Source organism: Agaricus bisporus (genome assembly GCF_000300575.1).
Source record: "Agaricus bisporus var. bisporus H97 unplaced genomic scaffold AGABI2scaffold_7, whole genome shotgun sequence".
Taxonomy (NCBI): domain Eukaryota; kingdom Fungi; phylum Basidiomycota; class Agaricomycetes; order Agaricales; family Agaricaceae; genus Agaricus; species Agaricus bisporus.
In genome coordinates, this window is record NW_006267370.1 from 1,375,678 (window position 1) to 1,389,685 (window position 14,008).

General features: G+C 44.5%; 6 protein-coding genes across 6 annotated transcripts; 4 read left to right on the forward strand and 2 right to left on the reverse strand.

Annotated features, from left to right (window-relative positions):
- Positions 1-27: 27 nt before the first annotated feature.
- Positions 28-1,960, forward strand: AGABI2DRAFT_119607 (hypothetical protein; the record flags this gene model as incomplete). Its single annotated transcript, XM_006462701.1, has 15 exons — positions 28-50; positions 107-199; positions 251-275; positions 328-409; positions 464-496; positions 541-558; positions 617-630; positions 687-795; positions 846-913; positions 968-1,041; positions 1,098-1,172; positions 1,234-1,336; positions 1,387-1,397; positions 1,447-1,705; positions 1,769-1,960. The coding sequence occupies 15 exons, from the start codon at positions 28-30 to the stop codon at positions 1,958-1,960; spliced, it is 1,179 nt and encodes a 392-aa protein (XP_006462764.1).
- A 1,384-nt stretch (positions 1,961-3,344) lies between these two features.
- Positions 3,345-4,922, forward strand: AGABI2DRAFT_193867 (hypothetical protein; the record flags this gene model as incomplete). Its single annotated transcript, XM_006462702.1, has 15 exons — positions 3,345-3,415; positions 3,470-3,562; positions 3,613-3,637; positions 3,701-3,782; positions 3,836-3,880; positions 3,942-3,955; positions 4,002-4,110; positions 4,174-4,257; positions 4,315-4,373; positions 4,444-4,501; positions 4,557-4,571; positions 4,631-4,652; positions 4,708-4,738; positions 4,815-4,825; positions 4,897-4,922. Coding segments are annotated over exons 1-15 (696 nt in total), but the record flags the coding sequence as incomplete, so codon positions are not given.
- Positions 4,923-4,945: 23 nt separating this feature from the next.
- AGABI2DRAFT_119608 (hypothetical protein) lies at positions 4,946-5,298 on the forward strand (the record flags this gene model as incomplete). The annotated part of the gene is made up of 3 exons (XM_006462703.1): positions 4,946-5,023; positions 5,074-5,124; positions 5,179-5,298. The coding sequence occupies 3 exons, from the start codon at positions 4,946-4,948 to the stop codon at positions 5,296-5,298; spliced, it is 249 nt and encodes an 82-aa protein (XP_006462766.1).
- Positions 5,299-5,409: 111 nt separating this feature from the next.
- Positions 5,410-8,747, reverse strand: AGABI2DRAFT_193868 (hypothetical protein). Its single transcript, XM_006462704.1, has 16 exons — positions 8,524-8,747; positions 8,383-8,474; positions 8,272-8,332; positions 7,751-8,215; positions 7,590-7,697; positions 7,305-7,535; positions 6,712-7,255; positions 6,499-6,656; positions 6,385-6,440; positions 6,290-6,329; positions 6,154-6,222; positions 6,058-6,080; positions 5,968-6,003; positions 5,792-5,908; positions 5,639-5,707; positions 5,410-5,571 (listed from the first exon to the last, which is right to left on the reverse strand). Exons 1-16 carry the CDS (start codon positions 8,629-8,631, stop codon positions 5,493-5,495), a joined length of 2,256 nt encoding a protein of 751 aa, XP_006462767.1. The 5' UTR covers positions 8,632-8,747; the 3' UTR covers positions 5,410-5,492.
- A 142-nt stretch (positions 8,748-8,889) lies between these two features.
- AGABI2DRAFT_119610 (hypothetical protein) lies at positions 8,890-10,468 on the reverse strand (the record flags this gene model as incomplete). The annotated part of the gene is made up of 6 exons (XM_006462705.1): positions 8,890-9,252; positions 9,310-9,525; positions 9,575-9,643; positions 9,696-9,875; positions 9,935-10,189; positions 10,238-10,468. The coding sequence occupies 6 exons, from the start codon at positions 10,466-10,468 to the stop codon at positions 8,890-8,892; spliced, it is 1,314 nt and encodes a 437-aa protein (XP_006462768.1).
- A 532-nt stretch (positions 10,469-11,000) lies between these two features.
- On the forward strand, positions 11,001-13,854 carry AGABI2DRAFT_119611 (hypothetical protein; the record flags this gene model as incomplete). Its single annotated transcript, XM_006462706.1, has 7 exons — positions 11,001-11,199; positions 11,249-11,311; positions 11,362-11,622; positions 11,676-12,989; positions 13,038-13,330; positions 13,394-13,549; positions 13,603-13,854. 7 exons carry the CDS (start codon positions 11,001-11,003, stop codon positions 13,852-13,854), a joined length of 2,538 nt encoding a protein of 845 aa, XP_006462769.1.
- Between the last annotated feature and the right edge of the window lie 154 nt (positions 13,855-14,008).

The following is a 14,008-nucleotide window of genomic DNA, read 5'->3' on the forward strand; positions in this document are numbered from 1 at the left end:
TTAAAGTGATTGTCAGGCATAAAACAAATGGCAAATCCGGCACAAATCGCGTAGGTCGCCGTCCCCCTCGACATCAAGCGGATAGTTTTCTGACTGCTAGAAATAGACATGGACCTATGTTCATCGGATTTATGTTCAATATCTTCCTCTTCGGCGTGATGACGACTCAGGTTTACATCTATTATACAAATTTTCCCAGGTACGTCGTCACCGTGTCAATCATCACTTTCCAGACTCACGCGTATTATAGGGACCGCTGGTGGATGAAGTTTTTCGTAAGGTCTTGCAAAGGTTACAATATGAAACAAACTGACTTCGTATGGACAGGTACTCCTTATCTTCATCCTTGACGCAATCAATTCCGTATTTAACGCCATATATCTATACGACACTCTCATCCTTCGGTTCGGTAAATGCGGTGTAATACATATTTTGTTCCATTTCAAGCTGACAGGATACCTAGGTGATATGGAAGTTATCAGGACGGCCAACTGGTGTTAGTTATCTCATTCTTTTCTTTCTGCTGCTCTCTCAATCTAGTTGAAGTATTTGCTACAGGTTTCGCGCGTCCTGTTCACACCTGGTATATGTGACTGATTTGTCTCCTCTGTATCAGAACCTGCCTTCGTCGTGAGTCCTGTGTCCACCTTTATGCGATTATCAATTTCAAGTATCTCTCATGATAGGGGGTAATAGCTGCTCTAGTTCAGCTATTTTTTTCATGGCGTGTTAAAGTCTTGACCAAAAATTACATCTTGAGCGCAATTGTAGCTTCGGGTGCTGTGATTGGTGGAGGTAAGCAAGAGTTTGCTATCCTCTTTTGTCTTTCTGATTTTCATTTTCAGTCTGCGGTGTCGTCACTGCATGGGAGGTTATGCAAACTCCCCACTTCATAGAATTCCGAAACTTCAAAGTTAGTTGTAGACATAACTTATGCATTTCCTTTTATTGACTAACGTCCTGATAGGTAGTTGTTATCATTTGGCTGGTCACAGCAAGCTTGGTCGATGTGCTTATCACCTCGGCTTTAGTATGGTATCTGTGCGTTTTCTTTTCAACGTGTATATGACAGTTCCATCCTCATCTTATATAACAAGGGTACGCGAAACCTCCTACGCTCCTCGCAGGCTTCCCCATTCTCCCTTAGAGAAGGCACAAAACCGGTTTCAGGCGTTCAGACCTCATGATTGACCGCATCATCAGACGTTAGTCGACTCTTTTTTTCTTTTCAAGCTTTCGTTTCTTTTTGCCTGAACTCGTTTCTTTAGTCACTGTCCAGACTGGGCTCGTCACCTCGGTCTTAGCCACTACCGACTTGATTGTTTATCTCGCAGACGTAAGCAAATACCAAATTTTCCGATTAAGGCGATCTAATCTTGTATATAGGCTTCGGGAAAGTGGGTATGGTTGAGCTTCATGAAATGACTTGCTGAAATAATTGTCTAGTCATCTAATCTTCAATTATCCGCTCGGCAAAGTATATAGCAATTCCCTTATGAGTAGCCTTAACTCCCGCAAAGGCTGGGGATATTCATCCGAAGCAAATGATTGTGATGATGTGGTTAGCGACTCTGGGGTCAAAACTACGGACTTACCCCGAATTTCGGCGGAGGCTGAAAGTGAACGAGGGAAATCGTCCACCAGCATTGCCAGTCGTCTCCGCGCTCAGAGTATAAGTCTTTCTCATGGAGCCATGGAGATCACCGTGAGTGACTTGCTCAGCCACAGTACGCGAGGAAAAGAATCTTACATTCTGTGATTATCGTAGAACGGTCTTTTCAGCAGACGACCCAAGAAAAGGACCGCACCCGAAGTCCATGTTCGCATTGACTCTCTCGAATCACGAGACTTTTCACCTCAATTGCACTGGTCAACCCACGCTGACCCCGAGGACACCTCTAAAACGGGGTGCGACCCGCTCAAAGACGAAAAAAAGACTATTGTTCCGGCACGCGATTGAAGTAGGGTTGATGGTGAAAAGCAACGTCACGAAATGAACTGCAATGACTCAGATAAAACACGCGTTGTTAGGTTTTTTCCTGCGTCCATTCGGACCAATATCAACTAGCATTCTTCGGTGATCGTAGTTGGATACCAGTCTTAGTGTCCCAAGAGACCCATTAACCATCGATGAGTATGCTGAGGGGTTTTGACTGTCTCGACAAACTACTTGAGCTGCGCACCTCCTGATGGGCGAAATGTGTAATCATTAACTTGAATGTTCTTCGCTTTGCAGGGTCGGAAGGAGCAGACTATGTCATTGAGTCCTTGACTTGCTAGTTGGATATTAGGAAACGAAGCATCCGAGTGTATTTCCTAGGCTCCTTGCGGAGATACTAGCCACACGCAAAAAGAACTCGGTCACTGGACCCGGGAAGAAAAGGAAAGGTGTGCACAAAGACTTGTTTTATATTCCCGTTTCTTAAAACAAGAATCTCAAAGCAGCGGAGTGGGAACTATTGGTATCCACTCCTCGGACATTGGAGTCTACTCAAGCCGACAATTCTCGTCCTATAAGTCTATTATTACGTTGATTCTCCCGAGTCACGAATTATCTCATCTCAACTTTGTCCCATACCAATTCCGAGGACACGTAAAAAATTCAAAGTGAAGTGCGGCCCGTTCGAAGGCGGAGAAGAAATCGATATGCAGGGCCTAAGAGGTGAGGCATTATCAGTTTTCGTCTACTTCAAGTTGTTCAAACAACATGAAACAGATGGCCAGGCTCCCGGTATTTACAAAAGCGATTCGGATGACTTTGCCTAAAGCTCGACCAATGCGTTAGGTGGAATCGCACATAATTAAGTATCTTCGTGTCAACCATACTACTCAATTTGGCACGAACTTTCCATGTGGAAATATTTGACAGATTGACCCGTATTGTCATTCAAACCTTCAAGACTGATTCACTATCGCAGCTCGCGGATAAACTAACATAAAATTTTGGTGCATCATACCAAATCTGGGTTGCAACTGGTCAGTCAGCTCTCCACGGTGGAGTTTTCGAACTTGAATCCTCATGTAGTAACCAGAAAATTTCCGTCTTTCCTGAAATCATAAGCGACCCATCAAAAAATTGGAGAAGACACTTTGAAGTTGCCGCATGTGGAGGGCTATTTATAATGCATGTGGCGTAATAGTTTGTGTAAGCCGCTGTTCACCACTTTCTGCGGCGTCGTCTAATCCATGTCATTCAGGTGTCAGTCCTGATTCAACATCTGCTTCAATCGTCTTGCCTTTTTGAAATATGAACCGCGAGATATGCGTTAGATAGACTGGAGTGGCGGATGTCAACCATTGGTGTACAAAATCCAGCCAGTACCGCGCCACATCGTTCCCCTCCCTATTACATCCCAGTCTCGAGCTCGTCGGAGAACAAAGCATTGGGGCAAATGGCCGGCGGTTCTGAAATAGTGTTCGTATTATCTGATTGTTATGCCAGTTTCATAATCGATAATGCAGATTCTAGTCATGGTCCTCTATTTCTCGGCACTGCTTTCAACGTTTTGCTCTATGGTATATCCATCACACAGACGTATCTTTACTTAACTAGTTCCAAAGAGTAAGTTCTCATTAGCTGCTATTGTTTGTTCTAAAAGCACATGTGTCTAGGGACAAGTGGTTCATCAAATACTTCGTGAGTAATAACGGAAAAAACTGTATATATGAATTCGATGAATCAAATACTTTCTGCGGACAGGTCTACTTCTTGTTCATCACCGACACCATTCATACAGTCTTTACTCTCGTTTACTTATACGACTCCTTGATCAAGAACTTTGGTGATTGATTTCGCGCTGCGTCGAAAACCAGCAACCTTACAACCGAACTGTAGGAAATGTTCCCTATCTTGAGACAGCGAACTGGATTTTCTCTACTGGTTCGTCTTATTCAAAAAGAAATATTTCTGCCCATTTTGAATTCCTTTCGCTGTCTCACAGATCCAGCTCTGACTAAGTCTATAATCTCCCTCGGAAGCCTTTTATATCTTCAAACCACAGGGAATCATCGGTGGAGCAGTACAAGCCTTCTTTTCTTGGAGAGTCAAGGTTTTGACACGCAATACCTTCCTCTCTCTATTCATTCTTTTCTGCTCCGTCATTTCATTTTGTGAGTCGCTTCCCCTCGGATTTTAACCCGCCACATCCCAAATATAACACGTAACACGCACAGTCATGGGTTTGGCTACCGCCGCTGCCATAGCTTTCATTCCCAAGTTCATCGAATTTCAGAGATTTAGAATCGTCGTCATCCTCTGTGAGCCCCTCCCTTATGTCAATATATGTAACGGACCTTAATATCGTTTCTTGCAAGGGTTGGGATCTTCTTGTATAGCTGATATTGTGATCACCACCACCATGGTATTATACCTTGTGAGTTAATAGAGGAATAATTCCTCATCGTTATATCCACCTTGTTTTCTGGTTAACCCGTCTTGTAAAGCGAAGGCATAGAACAGGATTCTCACAGACTGACCATCAGGTTGATAGAATCATTCGAGGTCAGTTTGACTCTGATATTTCTACGCTTTTATCTGATCACAATCATTCGTTTAGTTACTATGCATACAGGTAAGAAACATCATACTCTCACTGCCCGAAGCCCCGCTCATACCTGTTATCCTTGCCAGGTCTGGTTACAGCATTGTGGGCGTACGTATCCACGCATTCTAAGCATTGAGTTGAGCTGATACATCTAGGCATACAGTCTTGTTGACCTACTACTCTACCTATCAAGTGTAAGTCGTACTAGGCTATCTCTTCGTCGAATCCAAATATATCTATTAACCTGTATCTTTCTCTTTCGTCGACTAGTCATCTGGAAAGTAAGAACCTTTCTCTACCTAAAACATTGCCATATCGGAATCCCTGACGGCGAAACAAACCCATCACTCAGACATTTATTTTTCAATTTTTGTTTATCAAAATTGTACACCAACTCTCTCATGAGTAGTCTCAATTCTCGCGGTGGATGGAGATACAATGAAGACAGTAATGCTGCGTTCGCTTTTGAACACAAACGGGTATGTTGGGCTCGCGTACTTGTCCCTCATTGTCTGACTGTCTCATATAGTCTACTGCAAATTTTCAAAATCAACCGAACTCTAACATCATGGCACCTGAGGTTCGCTCCCGCAAGTTTTAAGAATGTTCAAAGAATAGCTAACTTCAGACATAGGTTTTCGTTCACGTCGAATCGCACGAATTGGTCAATCCTGCCCTTAAAGTCGATCAAAGAATCTATGAGGATATGACTAGTAATTTCGATGCCGAGTCCAAGAGAAGTATAGTTATGTGATTCATGAGACAGAGCCCGGAGAGGACCATAGCAGGATGAAGAATTGTTCCTCTTTCGTTGATTCTTTCATGTTCATTTCGTTCACATTTTGATATCCACAATGTGCTTCGAACGAGAGCGATGATCGTTCGACAGAATCAGATACTACATAGATAACATAAAGTACATCTGGTGACTTCAAATGAGTTACGGTTTCAGATTTCTTCTACGTTGGTACTGTTTTCGCCTATAAACTGATCAATCCAGCGGAATACCTCATCATGCCATGCAATACTACAACATAATTGGAACGAACGAATTCCTCAGAGCCTACACAATATGCACAGATATAAAGACGTACCTATTTCCAGGGTTCAAAATCCAATGATTTTCATCAGGAAAGATAACTAATCGACTTGGAACGCCGAGTCTAAATCGGGGAGAGGGAAGGCGGGAAGTCAGATGAACCTTATCGTTGAAGTAGGAAAGGGAGAAGGAAGGCCCAGAAACATACTGTTGTAAGGCATGAAAAGCGGTAATACCCTCCGTCTCGGGAAGTCTGTAGTCCTTGCTCGAGTGGATAATAAGTTCCGGGGTGGACCATTTATGTACAAAGTTTGACGGGCTAAATCTAATAAGCGTAAAGTATAGTCAATCTCCGATAAAGAATGACGGATATAAGAAACTTACTTCTCCGAAAGTTTCTTATTTTTCTCTTCCCAAGGCCTAGCGGACATGTGTCAGCTAACTTGGCCGACGAAGGCTAAGAAAATTTCTCACCTGCCACCCCATTCTCCGTTAAACTATGGAACGAGAGGAAAAGAACAGCATTCATACATTTGTTTACCACGTGGACGAGCATAAAATAAAACGCACGAGAAAAGGTACATCAGTCGAGAGCCCGCTATATCTCGTATCAAACACTCCATCATGACATACGAGAGCCTTGAATGATAGCCATAACGACATTAATACAGATCCCCCAGCAACGCAGATGAGTGTAAAGCACTACCTTAAAGTTGAATCCGAATTCAGGGTTAGATTGAATCCAACTATAGGAAAGTAGAATATTAGTTCGATTGCTAGGCGTCACGGCAAAAACCTAACTTGATAGCGTATCCGCCCCAGCTAGCGCCAGCCCCCACAGCGCGGTCCGCATCGATCTAAATTATAGAGCGGTAAGTATCAGTAAACAGCTCTAAGAGTAAGAGTGGCACACACCTCTGGGTACTTTTCTAAAGCATAAGTCCATCCGTTGATAAGGTCCACAAAAGGTTTGCCTCCCCAATCTTCCGTGATTGCGTCCGTCAGTTCTTGACCAAAGGTCGTGCTACCGGTTGGATTAATGCAGATGACGAAATAGCCTTTTCCGGTAAAAACTGGAAAGAAAATACAATGAGTGTTTTCTGTCAACTAACAGAAGAAAATGTGCACCATTTTGGTTCCACCTCGTAGACCAGTCATCTAGCCAAGCACTCTGGGGCCCACCGTGAATCATCAAGACAACCGGCCATTTCTTCTTATCACCCTCTTTCCATCCTCTAGGTTTAAAAGCCCATCCATGAATCTTCTTATCATTCGCTCCAGTGAAATAAAACTCCTCCCCAGGATGTAACCATTTTCTTCTCAAAGCCGCCTCCGTGAAGCCCGATATCTTAGATAAATCGCCTTTCAAACTCTTTGCGACTCCTTCTGAAGGTTGGGTGAGATCAGAGAGATACCGAGGAAGATGTTGGATCAGATAAGCATCGTTAGGGGATGTGAGGGAGGAACGTGAGAAGAGGAGACGTCCGGTATACATGGTATGGATTCCAGTAACTGAGCCAGTAGAAGTGAGCTCCGTGGGCTTGGTATATAAATCGTCGAGAATAGGGTCGGTTGTAGAGTATGGAGGAGTCGGAGGGACCGGAAGGTAGAAAACTTTGACTTTGGCGTGGTCGCCAGCTGTGAAGTAAATGAAGGTGCCCTCCTTGTTGAACTACCAAATTCGTCATATCAGAAACATGTAAAAATCAATGTGTACATACTGTGATAGACTGGACGGAACGATCCCAGTGTTGAGTAAGAGTGTAGCGAACATTGACCTTGAGATCATAGATGACAATCTTGGCTCTGCTGCCTTCTATACCATCTTCGTCGATTTCTATCCAGGCGACTTTATCACCTTGGTGGTTGAAGACCGGATTGTGAGTGGAGCCTTGTTTGCCTGAAGTAAGCTGGCGTGACTTGGTCGCGCCACGGATATCAACGATGTAAATCTATCGAGCCTTATGTCAGAACACATACATGTTCCCGAACAGATTTAGACGTACGTTTTGCCGGGTATGCCATGCATCAGGAAGCGCGGGGTCCTTGGCGGTGTATATAATTTGGGTTGCCGAAACATCGAAATCGTCGGATGCCAGCTCGACAGGTGTATGCTGTACAGGGGTATAGGATTAGTGAACGATAGTAGGGCGTCTTGAATACTTACGTGAGACGACTCTTTTAGCGGACTGAAGAACTCTCTGCCCATGTACCAAGTATGGTCTGGAAGCATATAAAGTGGAACGCTAAACAAGGCGCCTTTCTTAGGGCCGACCCAGAAATCCCAAAACCTGACGGGGGTAGAATCATAAACCATTGCAGACGTTCCACGTGAAGACCATTCTCTATCCCTCTCTTTCACCTTATCAAGATCGAAGTCTTCGTAGACATTATCCGCGAAGACCAGATGCCTCGAATGAGGGTTGTACTTGAAGTTGGATGCAGACTTGGTTGGGAATGTACCAATGAGAGTGCCCTTGGAAGATATTTTGAGAGGACCATCGGAGGTTGTAGCGTTGTTGTAGGAACCACGGACTTCGAGGGCGTAGAGCTCGAGGTTGTCATTCTCCCCCTCAACGACGTGTGCTAGGGTTGTACCAGTAAGCCAGAAGGCTTCACCGCCTTTTGGGAGCTATGGAAGCATTGTAAAGAGATGGTCGGCTGGGAACAAGTGAAGACCAGACATACCGGAACTTCTGCAGATGTGAAGGTAGATTCAACGGGGAAAACGACAAGAGTTTGGTTAAACCTGAGTGTGATGAGCGTACACCAGGATATTTAGAATCGAATGATGCGCACTTTTCCTTTTCGAAGTCGTATTTGGAGACGGTCACGAAAGCAAGATCACCTGCAATGTTGGGAAGTGCTGCAGAAGGACGCTCAAGGCCAGCCTAGGGAGGGATGAGGGACTTTGAAGTAAGAGCAATGGTGTGTACTGACGAGATCTACTGGGCTCAGCGCATCCAAAGTATTGTATGGATTAAATTTCGGAGGGGTAGAAAACGGCAGCTGCGCCGCGATGCCCAGCAATGGCAACGGAGTGCGCATTACTGTCAGCTAATATAATGACGAACTTGACACCGGATGTTAACCGGAAACGGGGTTCCTTATGAAGCGATATCCAAACCACAGAGACAAAAGATCCTGACCAGCGAGAGCCCCTGGCTACGGACTGCAGACTGTGGGTAGATCATGTTAAATCCATTCGCTCTCATCAACGCCCTGGTCTTTTTTCCCATCTATTAAAGAAATTGATTGCTACGACATACAAACATTATTGTTGAATTATAAAGGACCCCCCCACGATTAGAAGCTTGGTGGGTTGAACGCCTGCTTCAAGATATCATGGACATGTAGGTAGTCAAACGGAAAATCCATCTTTTCGGACCTGACATAATTCCAAACAGTATCATCGTATACTGTTGTGCCTCCCGTCATTCGGCAAGGAAATTTGGAAGGAAGGAGCTTTTTTAGTTGTTCTGCAGAAGAGGGTCGTGGAGAAAGAGAACCCTCGCGTTCGAAAGATCGCCAGCACTTCTCTATCATGCCCCAGAAGCGGGAGCTCTCACCCGTCTGAAGACGCCTTCCTGGTAATTCCCTAGCCTGAAGCGCCTGCTTAACTCGTTTATCTGTCCAATACCGTTCAAATGGTTGTTCATTGGTGATAATCTGATTAGATATTAAGTTCAAATGCCTGCTGAAGGACACGGGGGGCTTTACACTCACAGTATAACAAACACAACCGAATTGCCAAACATCGCCTACCATAGGTGAGGGCTTCCAGCCATACCTTGACTTGTAAGTATCAAAGGATTCCGGGGGCCTCCATCGCATTGGCCTTGTATTCGGTTCAGTGGCTACTGCCCCTTTACCATTTTCAATCCTAGCAACGACAAAATCACCAAGCAAAGCGCGTCCGTCATCTGAAATGAGAATCGTGTCCTAAGAAGATCATCAACATCTTGCATACTAATAGGAAAGGAGAACGCACAAGCCTGAGATCACCATGAACGATATCATGCCGGTGCAAATACTCCAACCCATTCACGACATCGGATATCTTTATGAGACAAAATGAATTGTGGTGCATATATATGTGTGTTGATGCTCACTAAAAGTTTTCTTTCTACAAAACCTGGCGATGCCGACTTGAGATACTCATGAAGACTACATCCCGGAATACTTGGAGATACGAAACACATATCAGTTCCATCACGAAATGTACCATAGATTGGTACAACGTTCGGATGGTAAAGATGGAATAACAATCCATGACCTTTGATAAATTGGTCCTGTGGAATTCGTATTTATATCAGATACTTCCAACATCGGCTATCATATCAGAACATACTTTGAGTGCTTCTTCATCACCGTTCAGGCGTCCACGAACCTTTCGCACTCGATATTTTCGCCCCTTCTCAGATGGAAATACAATTTCTTCATGGTCCCCTTGCCCGTGATGTTTGAGATACCCACGAAATTGTGTCAAATAATGATGAAAATCCGGTACAACACCTGTTGCCGTCATGATTCTGGTAAGAAGAGATTGGATAAATTCATGCGAGTCATTGTCTGTTCCAGGCATTATCTCTCGGTCATGAAGAACCTAGGTAGCGATAGGCAGAAAGATGTCTCATAGACATAGCAGACATACGTGGTCGAGGAACGCAACGACACACTTGACATCATTTTTGCTTCGCGCAGAAATCGATGTCACTTGATTCGGGTTCCCTTGCATTTTCAATACGAGTTGTAGGCTTTCACCTCGGAAATCATAAGGAGGAAGAGAACCCGAAGAACTCCCGCTGCTGACTTTGATCTGTTCATCCTTGGGTAGTAATTCGCCTTGTTGTCGCGTTAGTCGATTTTTAAACAGCCACGTCATTTCTTTCTACGTGGGGAAAGAAGATCCCTGTTGATGCTAGATGATGAAGAGCGATAAAACATTTGTGTCTCAGAAATAATGTTTTTGACTGAGACGTTGCGGATGTTCCAGTCAGTGTCAGAAAATCCCTAAACGCCGTGACAGAGCCAATCAGAGCGGACGGACCGAATTTCCCACCTCCGGGCCGCTGGCGTAAGTTCGGTCATCAAGACTAGCCTTTGAAAATAGCCTCTACTGCTCATACTCAAGTTCGCGGTCAAGCTACTCACAAAGATTGCAACAGCAAGAGCACAGCACTTTGGCATTACGAGAACGTCACTTGGTCTTCTGTTCCACCTTCAAAGCAACGAATTTTCCATCTCAGGTCTCGACAATAATCATGCCAATCAAACCTTACTTACGCTGGCGTTTCCCTACAAGGATACTGACTGAGATGATCTCATGTTAAATCAGCTCTACGTAAGATTGGCTTTCCCTCTCCCATCCCTCTTCGCTGCCTCTTATTTGTAGCCACGTGCTGCTAAATCCCAGAATGAATTTACGACTGAAAGGAGAAAAGGTCATTTCCAGGCTGCTGGGTCGAAGAAAGAAGTCCAGTGTCCAGCTTGCTGGTAAATTCTACCCGAGCTCTGGTCAGCATAATCCGTTCATGTATGGCAATCTAGATCGTGAAAATGACGGAACGACAACTGCCGCACCAAAAATTGTTGTTCAGGACGAATCATCTAAAGGTCGATCTTGCCACGATTTGCTGGGATATTTCACTAATATGAGGGCTAGCTACTGAAAACCCCTGGAACACGGCAGGAGTGCGAAATGCCAGAGACGATGTCTTGAATACCGGTAATAGGTTTTCGAGTCGTATTATTGAATAATTTGCTTATGTCGTTTAGATGCGCAAAGCAAGGCGAATAGAGTCCTACGTAGCGAGACTCCCGATATTGTTACTAGCGAGCACGAAGGCGAGTTTGACAAGATTCTTCTGCTGCGTGCACTGATAAACTGTTTATTGCGCCATTCAGCTTTTGACGTTGATATGAATAAGTCAAGCGGCTTCTTTAACCATGCCCACCATCTGGTCTTCAACAATCCTACTATGGTGGACAAATATACAAATATAGTTAATCAAGTAGTAGGTGATAGAGAGGCAAAAGGTGAGAGCGCGAGCTGCATGAACGTGTTTAGAGCTTACTTGGAAAACCTTCAGCCAAAGAACTTCTTTCAAGACATATCATTCCTGGCGCAGCTCACGACTCATCCGCTCGAGATCCTCCCCCACAATGTCACCCAGGTACCCGAATCAAAATCAATGAGCGGATAATGGCTTGGTTCTACGATGAAAGAAAGCGAGAGTTGATCCTCTGGATTTACGGACCCGCTGGAGTTGGGAAATCGGCCATCGTTCAGACTATCGCGGAGGCTCTCGCCATATCCAAATGTCTAGGTGCTTCTGTCTTCTTTTCTCGGCCAAATGGTCGCAACAATTCTCGCTCTGTCTTTATCACTATCGCTTATCAGCTCGCGGTACACATCGAACCTTACTGCGCCTTTATCAGCGATAAGCTCGCTTCTGATCCCGAACTGGTGAACAAAGGCATGAAGGAACAGTTCCGGGCCTTCATTGTTGAACCCTTTGTGCAGGCGAAGATTGGATCAGGCGGGAAAACGTGGAGCATATTATTGGATGGGCTTGATGAGCTCGATGAACAGCGCTGGCAGCGGGAGATTATCCGTCTGGTCACAACCTTTGTCCTCGAGTATCCCGAAGTTCCTCTCGTCTGGGTCATTTCAAGCCGACCAGAACCGCATATCTCCAACACTTTCAAGCAAAAACAAACAATATCCAGCTATTGGGAGGAATACGTTCCGGTTGACTCACCCGAAGCCTGTCAGGATGTCGAACGGTACCTCAGGAGCAGCTTTGAGACTATCCGACAAGACTTTCCACATATAATTCCAAAGGATTGGCCGGACGAGATGAAAATTGTAACATTCGCCTATGCTGCATCTGGTCTATTCGCATTTGCCGACGTGGCAGTTCGATTTATAGGGGATCCAAGACATGCCGACCCGGTCACCCGTCTCGAAGATGTACTATCGGTTATTGATGGCTCCGGGGTCAGTTCTGTTGATGATCAGCCATTTGCTCACTTGGATGCTATGTACACACGGATCCTCACTTCTATTCCATCCAAAACGTGGCCGACAACACAACGGCTACTTGGCACTATCTTCGTTTTTTACGGTACGCTTGCTAGTGCAAAGGCACTTTCTGTAACTCTCAGTCTTGAGTTGAGCAAGATTTACTCCTCGATGAATGATCTATATTCAGTACTCGACATACCTCTTGATGATGTCTACTCTCAATTGGTGTTTCACCATGCTTCATTTGTTGAATTCTTGGAGGATGATACTCGATCAAAAGAGTTTTATATCTCCTCTGAAGATGCATGGAGGCAAATAAATAAGTATTGCCTCGAATTATGGTTGGATTTCAAGAGACAATTTCCTCAAGGATCAAGTAAGTTGCTTTATCCTGTGTTCTAATCACAATTGCTTATGATTTCAGGCTCGGGCTACAAGGATAGATGGTCCAAATTTGCTTCGCGATTTCATTCAAGTTCCGATGCCAGTATATCTGTGGATACGACCAGCAAATTTGACGCTGCCCTACTTTACTATATACATGGAAGCTTGTTGGATTCACTGTCGGAAATGTACAGCGCTGTACAAGCTGAAGCATCACAAGAAGATAACGAGGAACAACTTTTTGACTTAATGCGTCGGGTAGACGCTGCTGTCGCGTGTCACGGAGTGATATATCAGAGAATCTTTGTTTGCTTATGGTTTGATGTTTGGAAAGTAAGCTTATGATCTCGCGATTTTATCTGTACTTTGATCAGTCGCTCAAGCCTTAAGTTCTAGACATATCAGGCAGAGCTCATGAATAGAGGAATTGCTTGTGAGATCCGGTTGGGCCATCTCCAATCAGATCGTTTAGAATGGCCAAGGGAACACCCAACACATACTTGGGAGAAAAGTTCATCCACACAATCAGGCTCTGAAACGTACAAAGAAATGGTGAGGAGTAAAGCTCAATGTAATATCAGGTTTCCCTAACATTTGTCTCTTAGCCCTCATCGCCTGAAAGTTTTAATGAATACATGTCCGGCCTCAAATATCTCCAACAACGCAACCCTACAGTTCGAGTATTAATTTCTGGGACCCCAGGGAATCGCTTTGCAGTTTTCATATACGAATACACTGAAGACGATGACTACAAAGAATACTCACTTCATCTTAGGAACCAGAGTCCAAAGTTTGATGAGTATGATTATCATGGATATTACTGTATTCCATACCCCGATGATACCAGTATAATATAGTTCAATATGATATTGGAACGGTCACTCGGAAGGGACTGGTATATGTGGAGGTTCCAAGAAAGATCCGAAGTTCCCAAAATCTGGTATTCGAAATCCGACAACTCAGTCACCTTTGGTTCCTGAACCTTCGCAGAACCAAAACAAGCTACACCTC